The sequence below is a fragment of the Oncorhynchus mykiss genome, chromosome 28 (assembly GCF_013265735.2).
Source record: "Oncorhynchus mykiss isolate Arlee chromosome 28, USDA_OmykA_1.1, whole genome shotgun sequence".
Classification (NCBI taxonomy): Eukaryota; Metazoa; Chordata; class Actinopteri; order Salmoniformes; family Salmonidae; genus Oncorhynchus; species Oncorhynchus mykiss.
In genome coordinates this window covers 26,293,224-26,316,267 of record NC_048592.1, presented here as the reverse complement: position 1 = coordinate 26,316,267, position 23,044 = coordinate 26,293,224, and the positions used below count along the sequence as shown (strand labels likewise).

General features: G+C 42.5%; 1 protein-coding gene across 2 annotated transcripts in view; it reads left to right on the top strand.

Moving 5' to 3' along the window:
* Positions 1-20,494, top strand: part of LOC110508194 (glypican-5) — a 262,645-nt gene extending 242,151 nt beyond the window's left edge. For both annotated transcript variants that reach the window (XM_036966675.1, XM_036966674.1), the window contains one exon: positions 19,429-20,494. In XM_036966675.1, coding sequence (XP_036822570.1) covers positions 19,429-19,607 — 179 coding nt within the window. In that variant the 3' untranslated portion in view covers positions 19,608-20,494. The remainder of the gene's footprint in view (positions 1-19,428) is intronic.
* The last annotated feature ends 2,550 nt before the right edge of the window (positions 20,495-23,044 follow it).

The following is a 23,044-nucleotide window of genomic DNA, read 5'->3' as shown; positions in this document are numbered from 1 at the left end:
CCCATTTATAATCCTATTTCCCCTAACCCGTACTGTTACCCTTAGCCTTCACCCAAACCTTAACCCCCAAAAACCTAACCTTAAACCTAACCCTAACCCATATCGTAATTCTAATTCTAACCTTAACCCTAAACCCCGTAAAAATAGCATTTGACCTCGTGGGGACTAACAAAATGTCCCCAGTTGGTCCAATTTTTGTTTGTTTACTGTTCTTGCTGGGACTTCTGGTCCCCAGAAGAATAGTGAACACGTCCACACATACACATACATACACACTGAGGGTTACACACATTCATTCACACACACACACACACACACACCGAGTCTCTCACAGTCCTGCCACACACACACACACACACACACTGAGTTCTGCCACTATTCCTGACAGATGGTGTTTGCTAGAACAGGAGAATTTAACTTTCACAGCTACACGCATCACTTTTTCTCACATGCCCCCTCTGCCCCGATCAAAGGAAGCAGTTTATTCATGCATTTCCTTCTCTGCCGACACACAGATGGATAACTGGACTTCTTCTCCTCTCTCATCCTTCTCCTCCTTCTCATTCTTTTGTTTTGATGACTTCTCCTGAAGTCATAGAAATGATGACTTCTAGTCACAGAAACTCTACTGCACGACAAACAAATAACACAGCTTTCAACAGCCATAGAAACAAGGCAATCAAAGTTTGTATTGCCTACATTCCAACTCTACCTTCCCCGAAGGTATTCCAGTCTGCATTTCATTAGAACAATTTCAAGATGTATTGCTCTCGCAAAAGTATTACATGTCCAGGAAAGGCTGTCTTTGAAGGTTTCCACAGAAACAACAAAAAAACTCATCTCTGCTTCTCTAATCCTCAAGAAAGACAGAGGCACACAGAAATATTGGAAGAGATTGGTCTTGGGGCAGGCATAGAGTGCCAGCGCGCACACACACACACACACACACACACACACACACATACACACACATAGAAAAAGGAGAGTGCCTTTCTGTTCTCTCTGTTCCTGGTGGATACATTAGGCCTAATGTGACACTGAGGGTCCTTCAGAGGCTAACAGGCTAATTAGCTAGCCAAATGAATAGCCCCTTCAGAGGACTAGCCATACAGCAGTCCCTCCCCGGTTATTAGAGTTAATAACCGATACGCTGCACGCCACGTAATGGGACGGACGCGCTAGCCTTGTTCGCCCCCGAGGGTAAGGGAGAGAGGGCTCATTAAAGAATTACTGATCTGTTTTGCTGTGTGTCATTGTGTCGTCATGGCTAATGTTGGTTGAGGGCCATGCAAACAGAGTGAGAGAGAGCGAGACTCACACACACAAAACATGTGACTTAGCTTGATTGTGGTCCATGCAAAAACAGTAACACACAGACACACACATCAAATCATACCTGGTTGGCCTGGTTGCAGTGGCATATACTGTACATTCTATAGTCTGAAGAAGGGCCTAATCAATGATGACATCATCATAATAGGCTATATTACACAATAAATCGTCCCATGACAATACAATATGCAAATTGAACCTGCCTTTCTTGCAGAAGCAACATTGCTATTCTTGCAATGGAACCAGTTTAATATGTACACTCAGTGTAACTCCCATGTCAAACAGATTATCAAAGCAACTGATCTTCACAGCACTTTCCCTCTCCTTTGGGAAGATTGGAATGATTACGTTTGGCATCTTCTATATGGTCTGCAATGCGTTCTGCCATGACAGCCCAATGTATCATTTCCATTATTTCTCTCCGATTTGATATGGGTAATGTAGTGATCATGAGAATAGCATCGGGCCATTATAGATGCTGTGCCACTACTGATCTAGTTAATGAAACGAACTGCATCAACTAATCGACTACACACACACACACACACACACACACACACACACATATGCCCAGGGCCATACATACAGTAACTAGGTCCCTGAGTGTTTCCTGGTCAGGTTATATAGTCAGGAAAACCTCCTGGTCCTATGATTTTGATTGGATATGCCCCATGGCTGTTCATCAGAAAACTCTGAGAAGCATTCTACATACATTGTGTTTCATGCATTTGAATCAAGCCTAGTTAGCTATACTGAGAGAACTTTGTGTGTCTGTGTGTGTGGTATAGTACAGTGGTACAGTATATAGTATGCTGTAACCCAGGGACTGGTTCTGATGAGCAGATGGAATATAGAATATGATCCGACCCCTTCAGTCACTGTTCCTTTTGCAATGAGAATAAGAAACTGACGCTGCAATAACTGAGGAGCGAAAGGAGAGAGGAGGTGCGAGAGGAGAGAGGCAGGAGAGAGGGAGGAGAGAGGCAGGAGAAAGGGAGGAGAGAGGCAAGAGAGAGGAAGGATAGAGGCAGGACAGAGGCAGGAGAGAGGGAGGAGAGAGGAAGGAGAGAGGCAGGAGAGAGCGACGAGAGTGGCAGCAGAGAGGCTGGAGAGATGCAGGAGAGATGAAGGAGAGATGAAGGAGAGATGCAGGAGAGAGGGAGGAGAGAGGAAGGAGAGAGGCAGGAGAGAGGCAGGAGAGAGGCAGGAGAGAGGCAGGAGAGAGGCAGGAGAGAGGAAGGAGAGAGGCAGGAGAGATGCAGGAGAGAGGGAGGAGAGAGGCAGGAGAGAGGAAGGAGCGATGGAGGAGAGCGGGAGGAGAGAGGCAGGAGAGAGGAAGGAGCGATGGAGAGAAGGAGAGAGGCAGGAGAGAGGAAGGAGCGATGGAGAGAGGCAGGAGAGAGGCAGGAGAGAGGAAGGAGCGATGGAGAAGAGAGGGAGGAGAGAGGCAGGAGAGAGGAAGTAGCGATGGAGGAGAGAAAGGGTAAAAGGAGAGAAGAGAAGAATGAGAAAGAGAGGAGTGTGGAGATGGATGAGAGAAAGAGAGGAGAGAGGAGGAGAGTAGTAGAGAAGAGGGTAGAGCTGAGTAGATTAGTAGAGAGAGGAGCAGAGGCTGAGTGGGGGAAGGGAGGAGTCCTTATCTTTCTCTTTCTAGCCTACATCTCTTCTCCTTTTTTCTCCTCCATCTGTTGCCTCTATTACTGTAATATCTGTATTACTGTAGTACAGCTGTATGTAGTATTATCATTTTCCAGTATTATCCCTAATGTGATACGCGGAGCAGTGTGTGTGTGTTTGTGAGAACCTTTGCACGTATGTATGTGAATGAATACGTCCATCCGTGTGTGTATGCATTCATCCTTGAAACCCCTGCACCTATATATATATATATATATGTGTGTGTGTGTGTAATCCCTAGATAGGGTAATCCTATCTGCAATGAAATCACAGGGCTCAGGGTTCACTAGATGTTAATTAGGCCTGTAATGAAGTCCGTAGTGTACAGCAGCAGGGGAGGGTCAGGAACTACCAGCTCTCTGCCATCCCAAACAGCACACACACACACACATATGGACACACACACACACACACACACACACACACACACACACACACACACACACACACACACACACACAGACACTTCTCGATGGCTGCAGCACTCTGCTATCCCAAACAACACACTGCAGAACACAGAGCCAACACAGAGAGAAAACTGCCCAGGAAATCAACCTGACACATCACATAAGGGCTGAAGTACTGGTAGAGGAAGAGACAAAACAACCGTCTTCTTACACAAGCTTTATCAATGTGCAATCTGTTGAACAGAACATTCATGCAACTTGGGAAAAATTCGTATTTTTGCCTTATAGATTGTGAAGCAGCGCTTGAGTTGTGATATGAGTGCCCCTGTCTGTGCAGTTAGCCCACAGCAAGGCAGGCAGGTGTTGCCACTGAGGTGTGTGTGTGTGCGCCTCTCTGTGTGTGTGATAGTTTGCCCCGACCAGGGCAGAGGAGGCATGTAACAGGGAATGTAATAGCTATTGATTGGTGTATTAGCAGCGTGGTGCTGTGGTAGGCTTTCTGCTGCCAGGGACAAAACTGGATCAGTTTCTCACCTCTGACAGCACCCTGAGCCACACACACACACATGCCTCACAGTAGACTACATGGCATCCCAAAACGGTGTGTGTGTGTGTGCCTCTGTGTGCTCCTATGCCCTTGTTTGTTTGTTTGTGTGTGTGTGTGTGTGTGTGCGTGTGTGCGTGTGTGCGTGTGTGCGTGCGTGCGTGCGTGCGTGCGTGCGTGCATGTGAATGTTAGGGTTTCCGTTAGGAAAATGTGGCCCCAGACAACGTGACCGGGAAGATTTACATTTACTGGCCATTTGAGAAATTTACCAGACCGACCAACAGTGGTCAGAATGACATAAATCACGTTTAGATTAACAGAACATGAACAGAACATGAAACTCATGTAATGATACAGCCAATAAAATGTTGCCAAAATGTCATTCACGGGGAAACACCATTCTAAACAGTGCACCTGGAAAACACCATTCTAAACAATATGCGTGGGAACGGTTCCATACGTGACAGAGATGAAAACCTAGAAATTTAGAAAGAGGGGGAATCTAACAACAACTAGGATGAGTTGCTAATATGACTAGGATAGTGCCTTTGGCTTCTGGACAACGAAAGAAAGTTGATGTAAAACCAATAGAACAGGAGAAATGGCATAGCGGTGGGTCCAATAGGGAAGCTATTGGAAATACATTTTCCAATTCTATACAAAATCATTCAAAGTACTTGGCCAGAAAGGATAACTTAGCCACAGAGGAATCGAGGATCATTAGCTTCTAAAAAAATCATAGCTGTGGATTGTTTCAAATCACAAGCTCGTACACTCTAAAAATTAGGGCTAAGATCCTCAAATATCTTCGAAGAACCTTAGTGTTCTTGGCACTGAACATTGCCCCCAAAAAGGTCTTCCAAGAACCTCATAGGCGGTGGGGTTCATCGAGGAACCTCCTTAATTGGTGGTGGTTCTTTCTAACTGCCCAACTGAAACATTTGAATGTGAAAGGACAGCAGGTGCAGGCACTTAACTGAAAAATTTAAATATCTACTCAATTTAAGGTAAGGTTTGTCCCACGTTATGCTCTAAATTGATATTGTTTTATGATGATACCATCTATCTTTTCATATTTGTGCAAATCTTTCTAAAACTGAAAATGGACACAATTCAATGGATATCAATCAACAAAGAGGTAAGAAAATGTAGGCTATAAGAATATGTTGAAGGCTAGCTGCATGGTGTGCAGATAACTGAACTGCTCACTTCTGTGTCTGCAGGTATACAGACGAGGAGGCATGTAAAGTTATGTCAATTGGTATTGGTATGTTATGCAGATCACATGTACCATCCTCTTCCCTTACCTCTTCAATGAAAATATGAAAATATACTGTAGATGGTATCATCATAAAACAATATAAACTTAGATCATATAAGGGACAAACCTTATCTTAAATTGAGTAGATATTTACATTTTTCAGTTAAGTGCCTGCACCTGCTGTGCTTTCAAATTCAAATCCAAATGTTTCAGTTGGGCAGTTAGGTTCCTGCAAGAACCACCACCAATTAAGGAGGTTCCTCGATGAACCCCACCTCAAAGATATTTGAGGATCTTGGAAGAACCCTTGTTAGAAGTACTTGTCCTGCTGCTCGGAAATGTAGGAAAGTGTTTTCTTTCTTTACATCCATTGCGAATGATAACATATTAAAACTTTAGTTCCTCTCAGTAAGCTACAGTATTTAAAACATCTTTTCAACACTCGGCCCCTCGATAACCACCAATCCTTGGTGTGAAAGAGCAATGGAAGTTATAGGCTTACTGCTGCATTGGCCTATAGGCTATGAGTTCCATGCGCTAATTTCTTTAGCCGCCAATGGATCACGGCGCATCAATGTGTCCATGTGGCGCATTTCAATTTAAATGTAAGATTTTAATGATTAATCACGTGAAAATGATTTTGAGAAACTAAACCGTTATTATTGAAATGAACCTGTTCCATGAAAATGTGCATATGAAAGGGATGACTTGCATGCAGAACGGTAGAAATGATTGGATAAATTGTAAGCTTCCCCAAACTTGACACTTCTGTGCTGCCTATGAAGTCTTTCTAATAAAAGAATTGCCTCCACGTTTCCATGGTCGGATTTTACCTATAGGCTACTTTGAAGCAAGGTACGACATGCCTCAATATGAAGTTAAACATTCGGGTTTCAACCAATTAAGTATGTTTTCAAAATGCATCAAGCCCCTGGCTCACTTTGTAAAGTGGTGGGTGATGCGCTGACAGCCTGTTGCCTGCACTTGAATTGTGAATGGGAGGTGCACTTCAGTTACCAGTTGAGCAAATACACAGGCCAATTTAATTCCATTGAATTATGCAAATTAACCTATAGACTGATAAGCATGACCGTCAAATGTATTTCCATCGATTTGGTATTTCCATCAATTATTTAACAATGAAATTGTTTTTCTCCTGGTCATTTTGGCATCAACAGGCCTAATTGCCTGCTTACAGAAACCCTGGTGTGTGTGAAGCCTGTGTTTGTGTGTGTCTGTAAGCATACACAACACATAATCAGTGTGTGCATTGGTGTTGTGCGCTTAACGGTGCACACCTTAGTATATGTAATGCGCCAGAGTGTGTGTGTGTGTGTGTGTGCGCGTGCTCTCTGACTATGTGTGCCTAAGTAAACATATGGAGGTGTGCTGGCTGAGCTGAGCAGAAAGCGCTGATTCAGCACAGCTTCTCCGTCTTGCAGCAGCAGGCTGGCGGGTGGTGTTCACAGAGACACTCTCATCATGGAGATTGTCAACCACTGTTTGCCTGCCTGCCTCCACATCTTCCTAGATGAACCTGTGCTTATTTCCTTAAAGCTCTTTTATCTCTGTCCTGCCTTGTCCTTAATCCTGCACCATCATTATACCTGCTGCTGATGCTGTGTGTGTGTGTGTGTGTGTGTGTGTGTGTGTGTGTGTGTGTGTGTGTGTGTGTGTGTGTGTGTGTGTGTGTGTGCTGAGACTCCTCTACACAGCCTGGGGATAACACACTATGTTTGTATCATCCAGTGTTTTTCTGCCAGTGTGTCTGTCAGCACGTCTGTAGAAGCAGCGACGTGATAATTCTAGTTTATTATGAAACAGCGAGGGCTGGGAACGATCAAACACCTCCCTGAACTACAGTACTGTCATCCTCTAGGACTGGAACTACAGTACAGTACTGTCATCCTCCAGGACTGGAACTACAGTACAGTACTGTCATCTTCTAGGACTGGAATTACAATACTGTCATCCTCTAGGACTGGCACTACAGTACAGTACTGTCATCCTCTAGAACTGGAACTACAGTACAGTACTGTCATCCTCTGGGACTGGCACTACAGTACAGTACTGTCATCCTCTGCGACTGGCACTACAGTACAGTACTGTCATCCTCTAGGACTGGCACTACAGTGCAGTACTGACATCCTCTAGGACTGGAACTACAGTACTGTCATCCTCTAGGTCTGGAACTACAGTACAGTACTGTCATCCTCTAGGACTGGAACTACAATACTGTCATCCTCTAGGTCTGGAACTACAGTACAGTACTGTCATCCTCTAGGACTGGAACTACAATACTGTCATCCTCTAGGACTGGCACTGCAGTACAGTACTGTCATCCTCTAGGACTAGAACTACAGTACTGTCATCCTCTAGGACTGGAACTACAGTACAGTACTGTCATCCTCTAGGACTAGAACTACAGTACTGTCATCCTCTAGGACTGGAACTACAGTACAGTACTGTCATCCTCTAGGACTGGCACTACAGTGCAGTACTGTCATCCTCTAGGACTGGAACTACAGTACAGTCATCTTGTAGGACTGGAACTCCAGTACAGTCATCTTCTAGGACTGGAACTACAGTACAGTACTGTCATCCTCTAGGACTGGAACTACAGTACGGTACTGTCATCCTCTAGGACTGGAAATACTGTACTGTCGTCTTCTAGGACTGGAACTACAGTACTGTCATCCTCTAGGACTGGAACTACAGTACTGTCATCATCTAGGACTGGAACTACAGTACAGTACTGTCATCCTCTAGGACTGGAAATACTGTACTGTCGTCTTCTAGGACTGGCACTACAGTACAGTACTGTCATCCTCTAGGACTGGAACTACAGTACTGTCATCTTCTAGGACTGGAACTACAGTACTGTCATCTTCTAGGACTGGAACTACAGTACTGTCATCTTGTAGGACTGGAACTACAGTACAGTACTGTCATCCTCTGGGACTGGAACTACAGTACAGTACTGTCATCCTCTAGGACTGGAACTGCAGTACAGCACTGTCATCCTCTAGGACTGGAACTACAGTACTGTACTGTCATCCTCTAGGTCTAGAATTACAGTACTGTACTGTAATCCTCTAGGTCTGGAACTATAGTACTGTCATCTTCTAGGACTGGAACTACAATACTGTCATCCTCTAGGACTGGAACTACAGTACTGTCATCCTCTAGGACTGGAACTAGCTAGCTATCTGTTCACCCAGGTTCAGGGCCTCTTAGAGTAAGTAGTAGGAGTGGTGATCCAGGATCCCTGTCCATGCAATCATATTCATTTTGATCTATAAAGCGAAACTGATCCTAGATCAGCACTCCTACTCTGAGACACTTTATGAATAGGGGCCCAGAAGAGCTTCTGAGCTTCTATGTTTTTGGAATGTGCTTTAATGTGAATTCCTCTTGGATACCGTGCCATGTCATTCATGGATGTCATTCCCATTCAATGGAGTTTGGCCCTGTAGTGTCCTTGAGTACTGATTCAGATTCTTCAGATGTGGCGGACTCAAGTGGGGGAGAAGAGAAGCATCCTTCCTGTCCATTAAGCGAAGATGTGGCCTTGGTTAGAAATGTGACCTTCCACAAAAGGCTTTAGATACCGGAGGAGGCTGGTGAAAGGAGCTGTAGGAGGATTACAATGAGCCCACCCTCGTATAGCTCCTCCCACCAGCCTCCTCTGTTAGATACTGTTAGAGTACACAAGCAGCCCAATTATATTTGTTTTTACTAATTGGACCTTTGACAATATTTTGCCAATGTATCCATAAAGACCTTACCATTCCAAGTAAATAGGCATGTATTCAATGTATCTGTTCCTATTGGTAGGTGTTTTGTCACCTGTCAGGAGTAGTGGCGGAACTCAGTGTGTGTGTGTGTGTGTGTGTGTGTGTGTGTGTGTGTGTGTGTGTGTGTGTGTGTGTGTGTGTGTGTGTGTGTGTGTGTGTGTGTGTGTGTGTGTGCGCTCACAAGTCTGTCAGTGCCTATAGGTTGGTTTGGACCAGAACAGTAAGTGTTTGATGCCTCTAGCCTTGAGGCCCTGAGACACCTGCTGACAAACTAGCATTGTACCCTCTCCTCTACGCCTGGTACCAAATGAACACTGCCACCACCCATCCTCCACACACATACACACACACACACAGTCCTCCCAGCCCCATCACCCCTGACATTGAGCTCTGTGCGACTGTCCTGGGAGGATGACAGATCTCCTGGGACTACCACACCATCTCTGGACAGATGACACCACAGCCTCTCTTTCTCTTTTCCCCCCAATAGCATGTATACCTAGAATGACGCTGTATATCCCTTCACAGCGTTCTAAGGATTCTAATCCGATACAACGTAGCACAAAAGCGCTGTTAACCATCTGCTTCCAACAGATATGTTTACTTGTATTGTCATGCATTGATGTTATAATGTTGATGTTATGACGGTAATGCATTGCTATTATATTATGGCCTTGCATTTCAAAGATGATTAAAATAGGAAACGCATGCTTTTTTGTTTTGTATTATCTTTTACCAGATCTAATGTGTTATATTCTCCTACATTAAGTTCACATTTCCACAAACTTCAAAGTGTTTCCTTTCAAATGGTATCAAAAATATGCATATCCTTGCTTCAGGTCCTGAGCTACAGGCAGTTAGATTATGTCATTTTAAGAGAAAATTGAAAAAAAGGGTCTGATCACAACACTTTTAACTTCTTATGGCTGGGGGCAGTATTGAGTAGCTTGGATTAATAAGGTGCCAAGAGTAAACTGCCTGCTACTCAGGCCCAGTTGCTAATATATGCATATTATTCGTATATTTCGATAGAAAACACTCTGAAGTTTCTAAAACTGTTTGAATTATGTCTGTGAGTATAACAGAACTCATATGGCAGGCAAAAAACTGAGAAAAAATCCAACCAGGAAGTGGGAAATCTTAGGTTTGTAGTTTTTCACGTCATTGCCTAACGAATATACAGTCTATGGGGTCATATTGCACTTCCTAGGGCTTCCACTAGATGTCAACAGTCTTTAGAATCTTGTTTAATGCATCTACTGTGAAGGAGGGGGGAATGGGAGCTGAATGAGTCAGAGGTCTGCCAGAGGGGCATGAGCTGATCATGCGCGCTCATGTAAGAGTTAGCTTGCGTTCCATTGCATTTCTACAGACAAAGGAATTCTCCGGTTGGAACATTATTGAAGATTTATGATAAAAACATCCTAAAGATTAATTCTGTACTTCGTTTGACATGTTTCTACGAACTGTAATATGACTTTTCTTCTGAACTTTCGCCTGGACTTGCCCGCGCGTCGTGAGTTTGGATCGTGTACTGGGATTCCTGGGAGTGCATTCTGATGAAGATCATCAAAGGTAAGTGAATATTTATAATGCTATTTCTGACTTTGTTGACTCCACAACATGGCGGATCGCTATACTCAGATTATTGCATGCTGTGCTTTTTCGGTAAAGCTTTTCCGAAATCTGACACAGCAGTTGCATAAAGGAGAAGTTTATCTAAAGTTCCATGCATAACAGTTGTATCTTTTATCAATGTTTATTATGAGTATTTCTGTAAATTGATGTGGCTCTCTGCAAAATCACCAGATGTTTTGGAAGCAAAACATTACAGAACATAATGCGCCAATGTAAACTGAGAGTTTTGGATATAAATATGAACTTTATCGAACAAAACATACATGTATTGTGTTACATGAAGTCCTATGAGTGTCACCTGATGAAGATCATCAAAGGTTAGTGATTAATTGTATCTATATTTCTGCTTTTTGTAACTCCTCTCTTTGGCTGGAAAAATGGCTGTGTTTTTCTGTGACTAGGTGCAGACCTAACATAATCATATGGAGTGCTTTCGTCGTAAAGCCTTTTTGAAATCGGACACTGTGGTGGGATTAACAACAAGTTTATATTTAAAATGGTGTAAAATACTTCTATGTTTGAGGAATTTTAATTGTGAGATTTCTGTTGTTTTGAATTTGGCGCCCTGCACTTTCACTGGCTGTTGTCAAATCGATCCTGTTAATGGGATTTCAACCATAAGAAGTTATTAAGCTGATGTATAACACTTGTATCTTTTATGTATGTTTATTATGAGAATTTCTGTGTTTTTGAGTTTCACACTCTGCAATTTCACTGGATGTTTACTGAAACAGTGGATTACTGAACATAATGCACAAACAAAACTGAGGTTTTTGGATATTACGAGGGACTTTATCAAACAAAACAAACATTTATCGGGTAACTGTGAGTCCGATTAGGAATTTAGGGAATGCTGTATATGACCAAGGAGGCCTGTAAAAGGTTAATGACTAGAGCCTCAAAAGACGAAAAACTATTTTTTTCATAAATTGACATTTGCTATCAAATAAACGTGTAACACCTCTGGATTTGCAGGATGCGCAGGTGATATGGTCACTAATGTAACCAGGAGGAGAGGCCTCATTTAACTCAAAAAAATCATCAGGCTTAATTAAGCCATGTTTCACTCAGGACAATCACATCAAGTTTATGATCAGTGTTTAGTTCATTGACTATGACAGCCTTGGCAGTGAGGGTTCTAATATTAAGTATTCCTATTCTGAGTTGTGAGGCATTATCACAGTCTCTTTTAAAAATGACATGGATGGAGGTCGTCTTTGTTCCAGTGAGATTGCTAAGGCGAACACCGCCATTTTTAGATTTTTCCGATCTAGATCAAGGCACAGACACGGTCTCAATGGGGAAAACTAAGCTGACTACACTGACTGTGCTATTGGCAGACTCCACTAAGCTGGCAAGCTGGCTAACAGCCTGCTGCCTGGCCTGCACCATATCTCATTGTGGAGCTAGAGGAGTTAGATCCCTGTCTATGTTGATAGATAAGATAAGCGCACCCCTCCAGCAAGGATGCAGTCCGTCACTCCTCAGCAGGCCAGGCTTTGTCCTGTTTGTGTGTGAGTCCCAGAAAGAGGGCCAATTATCTACAAATTCAATATTTTGGGAGTGGCAGAAAAAACTTTTCAACCAGCGATTGAGTTGAGACTCTGCTGTAGTGCTCATCACGCCCCCTAACTGGGAGGGGGCCAGAGACAATTACTTGATGCCGACACATCTTTCTGGCAAAGCTATGTTGCGCTTGTATTTGTATCAGGATTCAGATTCACATGGAGGTGGTATTAACTGGAAATTCCATGTTTTTTTGCTGTTGAAATTTTGAGGGGAAAGCTCAGATAGGTATCAGATATGAAAATAATTGGCAAAAGATCTGAATTGGACTGCCTGAGTAAACGTAGCCTAATAATGTCTCAGTACTCTTAGGCTGCGTTTACACAGGCAGTCCAATTCTGATATTTTTTTCACAAATTGGTCTTTGACCAATCAGATCTGCTCTAAAAAAGATATGATGTGAAAAGATATGTGATTGGTCAAAATACCAATTAGTGGAAAAAGATCAGAATTGAGCTGCCTGTGTAAACACAGCCATAATGGTATCGGTTGGGGTGGTTGTTGTTTGAGGCTCACTAGTGATGATGCATTTATTCAGCCCCCTGCTGAAACGCCAGATTGAATCTTAGCAAGGTGTCCTGGTCTCCACTCCTTCTCTCAAACCACCCCTCTCTCCCGCTATCTCTCTCTTCCTCCCTCTCTCCATCCTCATTAGAAGGATTTTAGAGCGAGACCGATGAGCCAGCTGAGTCCTGCCCTATCTGTTAGCCTCTTAAGATAACCATTATCATCTCTCTCTCTCTCCCTCTTTCAATTACATTTAATTTAAAATGTTTTATTGGCATAACAAAGATACTTGTGTTGCCAAAGCAATCATTTCACACACTATGTGTGGGCGGCAGGGTAGCCTAGTGGTTAGAGCAGTGGTCTAGCAACCGCAAGGTTGGAAGTTCAAGCCCCTGAGTTAACAAGGTACAAATCTGTTGTTCTGCCCCTGAACCGGCAGGGCACTGTTCCTAGGCCGTCATTGAAAATAAGAATTTGTTCTTAACTGACTTGCCTAGTTAAATAAAAATATGTGTGTTGCCAAAGCATCAAGGTTAATCAATATAAAATACATTTCAGCCTTGGTTTCTTTCTCTTTTTTAAAACATTTTAGTCATTTATCAAGACACTCTTATCCAGAGTGATTTAGTGAGTGGATACATTTTGAATTTTTACATACTGGTCCCCTGTGGGAATCGAACCAACAACCCTGTTGTTGCAAGCATCATGCTCTACCAACTGAGCCACACACTACCTCTAACTATCTTGACTTCCTATCTCTCTTTCTCCCTTTCTCCATAGCATTAATATTGTCTGCCTTGTTTTCACTGAGCTTTCACCTGACATGTTCATCCCTGAAGTTACAATAACTCATAACACATTCATGATTACCTCTTATACCTCAAAGTTTTTATAGTTTACTTTTCTCCTTTTGATACTAATGTGTTGTATCTCTCATATTCTACACATGTTCTCCTGAAGCGACGTTTGGCAACTCAAATCAAACATCCACTACTTCAAGAGGAATTCACAATTTCCTCCCTCATCCTTTCTCAGACAGAAGCCCCCTAAGAGGCTTTAGTTGTGGAGCTCAGCTGAAGGAGAGAATTAACAGGAAATAGAGAAAGAGGGAGAGAGGTAGAAGTGGAGAAAGAGAGACAAGGGTGACTGAATGAAAGAGAGGAAGAGGGAAAAGAAGAGAGGGAGCAAAAGAGGAAGGGAGAAAGAGAGAGGAAGTGAAGGTCTGTCTGTTTTCAGCACCAGACCAGACTTTAACCTTTAGACTGTTCTCTGTGCACTGGGGTTCATGGCTATGCCCTTACTTGTATGACTTGACTGGGAAGGCAACGTGTGTGTGTGTGTGTGTGTGTGTGTGTGTGTGTGTGTGTGTGTGTGTGTGTGTGTGTGTGTGTGTGTGTGTGTGTGTGTGTGTGTGTGTGTGTGTGTGTGTGTGTGTGTGTGTGTGTGTTTGTTTGAATTGTACATATGTGTGTGTGTGTGTGCAATCACGTTTGCACATGAGTGTGCAAACTAGCAATGCTCTGCAGGTATAAATCTGCCCTTGCAGTGACCTGAGCATGTTTCATATAGAGGGATGAAATTATGAATGCTCTGAAAGAGAAAAAGGAAAGGGAGAGGAGGAGAGAAACAGTTATTTCCACTGTGAGAGTAATGGGTATATTGAGGGGTCTCTCACCTCTGATGGGAAAGATGGGAAAAGTTTGCACACAGAATACACAGTAGTACAGCTAACTCTATTCCTCTGGTTGGATGTTGCACACACACACGTATGCACACACACAAAAATACACACACTAAATGTGTATGCTAAACCATAACCTTGTACCTCAAATTGATTTCCCAGTGGAATGTGGTTATTCGCTGGTGGACTTACCATTAGGCAGAAGAGGCCTTAGGACTTACATCATCAAGGGGCCTCATGAGCTGGACAAAAAATATATCAAAAAAATGTCTGCTTGAGGCCTCCCCATACCCCACTCAAGGCATAATAAATAATTTTTAAAAATACCCATTAAAATGTGTCAGTTTAAGCTAGTAGAGAGGTTTTTTTGCATGGGCTGCATCTCAATCCACCACATTCGCCAATGTCGGATTTCCTCATCTGCTGTGGAAGGTGGCCGAGCTACAGCAGTGTTTGTCAGACCAGGAGACATCCCAAAAATCGTTCTTCTCATGAAAATGTCTGGGCTCAAAAATGTCATGGGACTCATCTGAAGGTAACCTGGTACCGGGCCAAAACATGTATGGAAGTGAATAGGTCATTTCCAAGTATGGGTAATTCCACGGTAAAAAAAACACTCAAAAACAGTCCAACATTTTCTCAAAAGGAAGTATATCTGTTTTTCCATGTAGTGAATCTGTTATTCAATGCGTTTCTATGGGCTAATGGCACTAATGCCAAATTCAATGTTTCATCAAATACATTTTGTATGTTTTTTGTAATACCTACAGGGGTCCTAAAACAAATGGCTAAATGATCCTTGAAATGACCATCTTAAAAAAAAAATCCATATGTTAGCTTAGTAGAAACACATCCCGGGTTCTTAGACTCTAGGGGAAGACACAGGTGCTTTGATTATTCTGACATCGTCTTTGAGGCAGAGGACATGTATGTGTAGCCAATGTATTATGGCATGTCATACTCTTTTTGGCCAGACAGCATCAGATACATGGGCTACATACAGTAAGAAAGAGTGACGCTGCTCTCTCTGGTGATAACCTACTTTTTGAAGTGATTTGTTTGACAATCAGATTAAAACCACATGACTCCTTGTGTTCATGGGACAATAACTGATTTTTCAACAGGAAAATGACCCAACACGCCTCCAGGCTGTGTATGGGCTATTTGACCAAGAAGGAGAGTGATGGAGTGCTGCATCAGATGACCTGGCCTCCACAATCACCGGACCTCAACCCAATTGAGATGGTTTGGGATGAGTTGGGCTGCATAGTGAAGGAAAAGTAGCCAACAAGTGCTCAGCATATGTGGGAACTCCTACAAGACTGTTGAAAAGCATTCCAGGTGAAGCTGGTTGAGAGAATGCCAAGAGTGTGCAAAGGGTAGCTACTTTGAAGAACCTAAAATATATTTTGATTTGTTTAACAATTTTTTGGTTACTACATGATTCCATTTGTGTTATTTCATAGTGTTGATCTCTTCACTATTATTCTACAATGCAGGAAATAGTCAAGATAAAGAAAACCCCTTGAATGAGTAGGTGTGTCCTAACTTGTTTGTTACTGTACACACACACATGCACACGAATAGGATCAATGTGTAGACTACGTCATCAATACAAAATGATGAGAGAGAGAACGATAGAGGACAGAGAGGGGTAGAGAGAAAGAGAGAGCGTGGTGAGAGAGGAGGAGCGGCAGAGACAGAGGAAGGAAAATTAGAAAAAAGAAAGATGGAATATTGTGAAAAACTTTGTAGTTAGCTTTATGTGTAGTGCCTTAAGATGCTCAGGCCCATGGCTGATATTGAAGTGTCTTCTCTTTCAGTCTCCTAACCAGATGCATCCCATTCATTCTAGTAGAAACAACGACGGCAGTCTGATTGGGGATAAGTGATGGCTTTGTCGATCTTTGTCTATTGTGTTCAAAGGGAACAATAACCATTGGCACTTTAGCTTCATTTCCCTCCTCTCTCCAACCCTCAGCTTCTGTGACAAACATACAGATGCTAATGTTTAAATAACTCACAGATGCTAAGGTTTAAATAACCCACAGATGCTAAGGTTTAAATAACCCACAGATGCTAAGGTTTAAATAACCCACAGATGCTAAGGTTTAAATAACCCACAGATGCTAAGGTTTAAATAACCCACAGATGCTAAATAACCTACTGATACTAAGGATTTCAAATCAAATCACATTTTATTTGTCACGCCTTGTAAACAAACGCTTACTTATGGGCCCTTCCCAACAATGCAGAGAGAAATAAAAATAGAGCAATAATAGAAAAGTCAAACACGTACTAATAAAAGTAATAATAAACACACAATGAGGAAATATTGATAATTGTTTGTAAAGTACAGTATAACTTGGCTGTGTACTGAATATTGATAATTGTTTGTAAAGTACAGTATAACTTGGCTGTGTACCAGTACTGAGATGATATGCAGGGGTATGAGGTCATTGAGGTAGATATGTAGATTTAATTAGGAATAAAGTGACTGACAATAAACAGTAGCAGCAGAGGTATGTGACGAGACAAACAAGTTAGTGCAAAAAGGTTCAATGCAGACGGCCCGGGTAGCTATTTGGTTTAACTAACTATTTAGCAGTCTTTTGGCTTTGGAATAGAAGATGTTCAGGGTCCAGTTGGTTCCAGACTTGGTGCATCAGGACCGTTGCCGTGCGGTAGCAGAGAGAACAGTCTATGACTTGGGTGGTTGGAGTCTGACAATTTTTAGGGCTGGAGTCTTTGAACATTTTTAGAGCCTTCCTCTGTCACTGCTTGGTCCCAGTGATGTACTGGGCTGTACACTCTACCCTCTGTAACGCCTTGCGATCGGAAACGCCTAAAAATATTCCAAATTAGCTCCATAATATCGACAGAAACATGGCAAACGTTGTTTATAATCAATCCTCAAGGTGTTTTTCAAATATCTATTTGATAATATATCCACCGGGACAATTGGCTTTTCAGTAGGACCGGGTGGAGAAATGGCTACCTCTGTATTTTACGCAAGAATCACTCTGAGAGCCATCAGGTGACCACTCATGCAATATAGTCACTTACGCTCATTCTTCAACATATATGCGTAAAACTACGTCAAAATGCTGTAGACACCTTGGGGAATACGTAGAAAAAGGAATCTGGTTGATAGCCCATTCACTGCTCAATAGGAACGCATCGGAACGCAGAGCTTTCAAAACATGAGTCACTTCCAGATTGGATTTTTCTCAGGCTTCCGCCTGCAATATCAGTTCTGTTATACTCACAGACAATAGTTTTACAGTTTTGGAAACTTTAGAGTGTTTTCTATCCTAAGCTGTCAATTATATGCATATTCTAGCATCTTGTCCTGACAAAATAGCCCGTTTACACTGGGAACGTTATTTTTCCAAAAATGAAATTACTGCCCCCTAGTTACAAGAAGTTTTAATAAAGCTGGTTACTGATGTGGTAAACTCCTCAATGCCATCTGATGAATCCCGGGAACATATTCCGGTCTGCGCTAGCGAAACAGTCCTGTAGCTTAGCAGCCACTTCATTGGACCACTTCTGCATTGAACGCATCATTAGTACTTCCTGTTTTCGCTTGTAAGGAGGAATTAGAAGGATAGAGTTATGGTCAGAATTTCCAAATGGAGAGCGAGGGAGAGCTTTGTATGTGATTCTGTGTGTGGAGTAAAGGTGATCTAGAGTTTTCTTGCCTTTAGTTGCACACGTGACATGCTGGTAGAAATGAGCAAAGACGGATTTCAGTTTTCCTGTATTAAATTCACCGGCCACTAGGAGCGCCACCTCTGGATGAGCATTTTCTTGTTTTCTTAAAGGCCTATACAGCTCGTTTAGTGCAGTTTTAGTGCCAGCATCAGTTTGTGGTGGTAAATATACAGCCACGAAAATATAGATGGAAACTCTCTTGGTAAATAGTATGGTCTACAGTGTATCATGAGGTATTCTAACTCAGGCGAGCAGAACCTCTAGACATTAGAGATTGCGCACCGGCTGTGGTTAACAAAGAGACACACACCTCCTCCCTTTGGGCTTACCTGACGCTGCCGTTCTTTCCTGCCGATGCATAGAAAAACCAGCTAGATCTACAGTATATTATCCATGTCCTTGTTCAGCCGCAAGTCTGTGAAACAGGACAGTTCTTCAGGTCCCGTTGATAGGATATTCACAAACAAAGCTCGTCCAGTTTGTTCTCCACTGATTGTACGTTTGCCGTTAGAACGGAGGGTGCGGTACTCGCCGACGTAGTTTCGTCAGGGTTCCCGCACATCGATCTCTCATACCCCGCCTTTTTGTTTTCCGTGACGCGAGGATAGAAAGGAGCGATCAGGAGAGGGATGTAAAGACATGAGATGGAGACGGGGATAAAAGGAAAGGTGAGAGGTGAGAGACGTTGAGAAAGGACAAACATTGAGAGGAAGAGGGGAAGTGTTACTGAAAGGAAAATAAAGGAAGTGAGGGATTAGGGCATTTGAGAGAGAGAACTCTTCATTTAGACAGCTTTGGCTCACAATGAGCTGATGTCAGCAGGAAAGTGGAACGTGTGTGTGTGTGTGTGTGTGTGTGTGTATGTGTGTATGTGTGTGTGTGTGTGTGTGTGTGTGTGTGTGAGACCAGGATGGACTCGGTGGCTGGTCCCCGGTCTGCCCCCCCCCCCAAAAAAAAAAATCAGGCTGATTTATCTGTGATTGGCAGTAATGACATTCTGAGGGCTGTCCATCATTAGGTGCTGGAGATTAGACAGCTAGTCACCCCTCAATCAGTGTGTGTGGTGGAGTTGGGGGGAGGGATGGGGTTATGTACAGTATGTTTGTATAGGTGTGTGTGGTTGCATAGAGGCCTACAGTACATTTCAATTACTCATTACACTTCCATTCAACTAAGGTTAGGAATGACAGCTGGTGATTGACAAAGTTAAAAACAACTGTGTATGTCTTACCTTGACTTATCTTGTCCTCTCTCTGTCCCTCTCTTCCTCCTCTCCCTTTCTCTCCCTCTCTCCTCCAGTCACTGATGGTCGACCAGGGGGGTCCAACAATGATAAGGCTGTAGGCAGTAACCCAGGAGGTCGTGCTCCCCCGGTGGTGAGGGTGAGAGGTGCTGGGTGCCCCCCTGCCTGCCTGTCTCTACCCATGGCCCTCACCTTGCTCCTGGCCACTCTGGCTCTACAGTGGCGCCTGCTCTGAAAACACAGCATAATGCCCCTACAGGCCTGGCCCCTCTACACACACAGTACAGACTAGTCTGTGGGGGGTAGGCAGTGTGGATAAGGACATTTGTGGGGGCGGAAAGGGATTGTGTTGCCCCATAGAGACGTGTGTGTGAACGAGCTCCTCACACACACACACACACACTCATACACAGGCAGATTGTTCTGGTCCTCTGCCTGCTGCCTCCTGTGTGTATGCTGTGGACTGGAGTGTCTGTGTCCAGGCACTAGCCTCCCTCCACAGCTCTATTGCTCTCTGCTTTAACAATGCACTCATATCTCTATCAGAGGACGGACTACCACGCAGGACTTCTGGGCCTCAATATACAACACACACTCATGCGCATGCTTGCACACACAAACACTAACACAGGCAAGCATGCACACACACACACACACACACAAAAGACACGCTGGCACCCTTTAACACACACACACACACACACACTGTAACCTGTAACCTTTCTGCTGCTGTTTTCTATGTGGTCAGCTACAGAACTTGCCTCTGTAGACACTTTGCCTCTCTAGCCAATCCTGTCCTGGGTTTTAAAGTCATTGGGCAGAGTTCACTTAATTTTAAAACTCTCAACTGTTTATTTTAATACATTTAAGGAATGCGTGCTAGATTAATAAAACAACCACCTTTTACCAGGCCAGCATAGCTGATTGGATACGCTCTAATGATCATACAAGTGCCTTCAGAAAGTATTCACACCTCTCTACTTTTACACGTTTTGTTGTGTTACAGCCTGAATTTAAAGTTGATTAAATTGAGATGTTGTGTCACTGGCCTACACGCAATACCCTATAATGTCAAAGTGGAATGATGTTTTTAGACATTTTTACAAATTAATAAAAAATTAAAAGCTGAAATGTCTTGAGTCAATAAGTATTCAAACCCTTTTGTTATGGCAAGCCTAAATAAGTTCAGGAGTAAACATTTGCTTAACAAGTCACATAATAAGTTGCATGGACAATAATAGGGTTTAACATGATTTCTGAATGACTACCACATCTCTGTACCCCACACATACAGTTAACTGTAAGGTCTCTCAGTCGAGCAGCGAATTTCAAACACAGATTCAAACACAAAGACCAGGGAGGTTTCCAATGCCTCACAATGAAGGGCACCTATTGGTAGATGCCAAAAAAAAAGCAGACATTGAATATCCCTTTGAGAAAACTGAGGATGGATAAACAACATTGTAGTTACTCCACAATACTAATCTAAATAACAGAGTGAAAAGAAGGAAGCCTTTACAGAATAAAAATATTCCAAAATCACCCTGTTTTCAATAAGGCACTGAAGTAAAACTTTAGTCCTGAATACACAGTGTTGGGTTTAGGGCAAATCCGACACCACACACCACTGCGTACCACTCTTCATATTTTCCATCATGGTGGTGGCTGCATCATGTTATTGGTGTGCTTGTCATCGGCAAGGACAAGTCATTTGAAACAAATTTAAGAAACGGAATAGAGCTAAGCACCGGCATAATCCTAGAGGAAAACCTGGTTCCGTCTGATTTCCAACAGACACTCAGAGAGACTTACCCAGAAAGACACACAGCTGGGAACGCTGCCAAAGTTGATTCTAACATGTATTGACTCGGCTGTGAATACTTATGTAAATTATATATTTCTGTATTTCATTTTCAATGTATGTGCAAAAAATATCTAAACCATGTTTTCACTTTGTCATTATGGGGTATTGTGGGTAGATGGGTGAGAAATAAATATGATTTAGTCCATTTTGAATTCAGGTTGTAACAACAAAATGTGGAATAAGTCAAGGGGTATGAATACTTTCTGAAGGCAGTGCATGTGGATGCAGCCCTAGAATGTATGGATTTCATAGGTAGAGAAGGACACACAAACACACACGTTCATCAAACAAGGTGTGTGTGGTATGTCCTGTATATAGATTGACTGATTTAATTGAGTATATTTAGATATCGATATATTAAACTCTCCCAACAGAAGCCCTTAATCGACAGAGTTGAATGGATGAACTGTGCTTGTCACCCTATTGTATGAAAAGCAATGCAATAATATCAGAGATGTATTTTGTATAACGACTATAGCAGGAATGTACAAGCATCTTTTTTATATTGCTTGCTATATGAAGTGTTAACAACTTTTTTTCACCAGAAATCATTGGTCAAAGCCTGTTTGTACGTTGTTGATTTACTATTACATTTGCATGCATAGCCACGATAGTTATCGTTGTTTTGTTACGTTAGTAACTTGTAATATTATACTGTATTACATTGTGACATTGTTACTTCTTAATGCTTTTAACAACCTGGTGCTTAATGCCATAGTATCCTGAATCTCTCTCGCTCTGCCTATCGCTCTCTTTTCTATAACCCAATCAATCACTTTATTTCTGTTTTGACAATGTGATCAAAGGATGTTCTAGATTAGAATTCTGCGCCTTAACATGAGCAACCAACAGCACAGCTAGCTATCAGAATAAAAAAAGCAACAACGATGTAACCAGCTTATTCTACAGTTACCATATTAACCCATATTAAGGATAATAACTGTTCAACTCTACATTATATCGCTAATTAAGAAATATACACAATATGGTTACATACAGTGGGGCAAAAAAGTATTTAGTCAGCCACCAATTGTGCAAGTTCTCCCACTTAAAAATATGAGAGAGGCCTGTAATTTTCATCATAGGTACACTTGAACTATGACAGACAAAATGAGAAAAAAAATCCAGAAAATCACATTGTAGGATTTTTTATGAATTTATTTGCAAATTATGGTGGAAAATAAGTATTTGGTCAATAACAAAAGTTTATCTCAATACTGTTATATACCCTTTGTTGGCAATGACAGAGGTCAAACGTTTTCTGTAAGTCTTCACAAGGTTTTCACACACTGTTGCTGGTATTTTGGCCCATTCCTCCATGCAGATCTCCTCTAGAGCAGTGATGTTTTGGGGCTGTTGCTGGGCAACACGGACTTTCAACTCACTCCAAAGATTTTCTATGGGGTTGAGATCTGGAGACTGGCTAGGCCACTCCAGGACCTTGAAATGCTTCTTACGAAGCCACTCCTTAATTACCCGGACGGTGTGTTTGGGATGATTGTCATGCTGAAAGACCCAGCCACGTTTTATCTTCAATGCCCTTGCTGATGGAAGTAGGTTTTCACTCAAAATCTCACGATACATCTCACGATACATGGCCCCATTCATTCTTTCCTTTACACATCAGTCGTCCTAGTCCCTTTGCAGAAAAACAGCCCCAAAGCATGATGTTTCCACCCCCATGCTTCACAGTAGGTATGGTGTTCTTTGGATGCAACTCAGCATTCTTTGTCCTCCAAACACGACGAGTTGAGTTTTTACCAAAAAGTTATATTTTGGTTTCATCTGACCATATGACATTCTCCTCT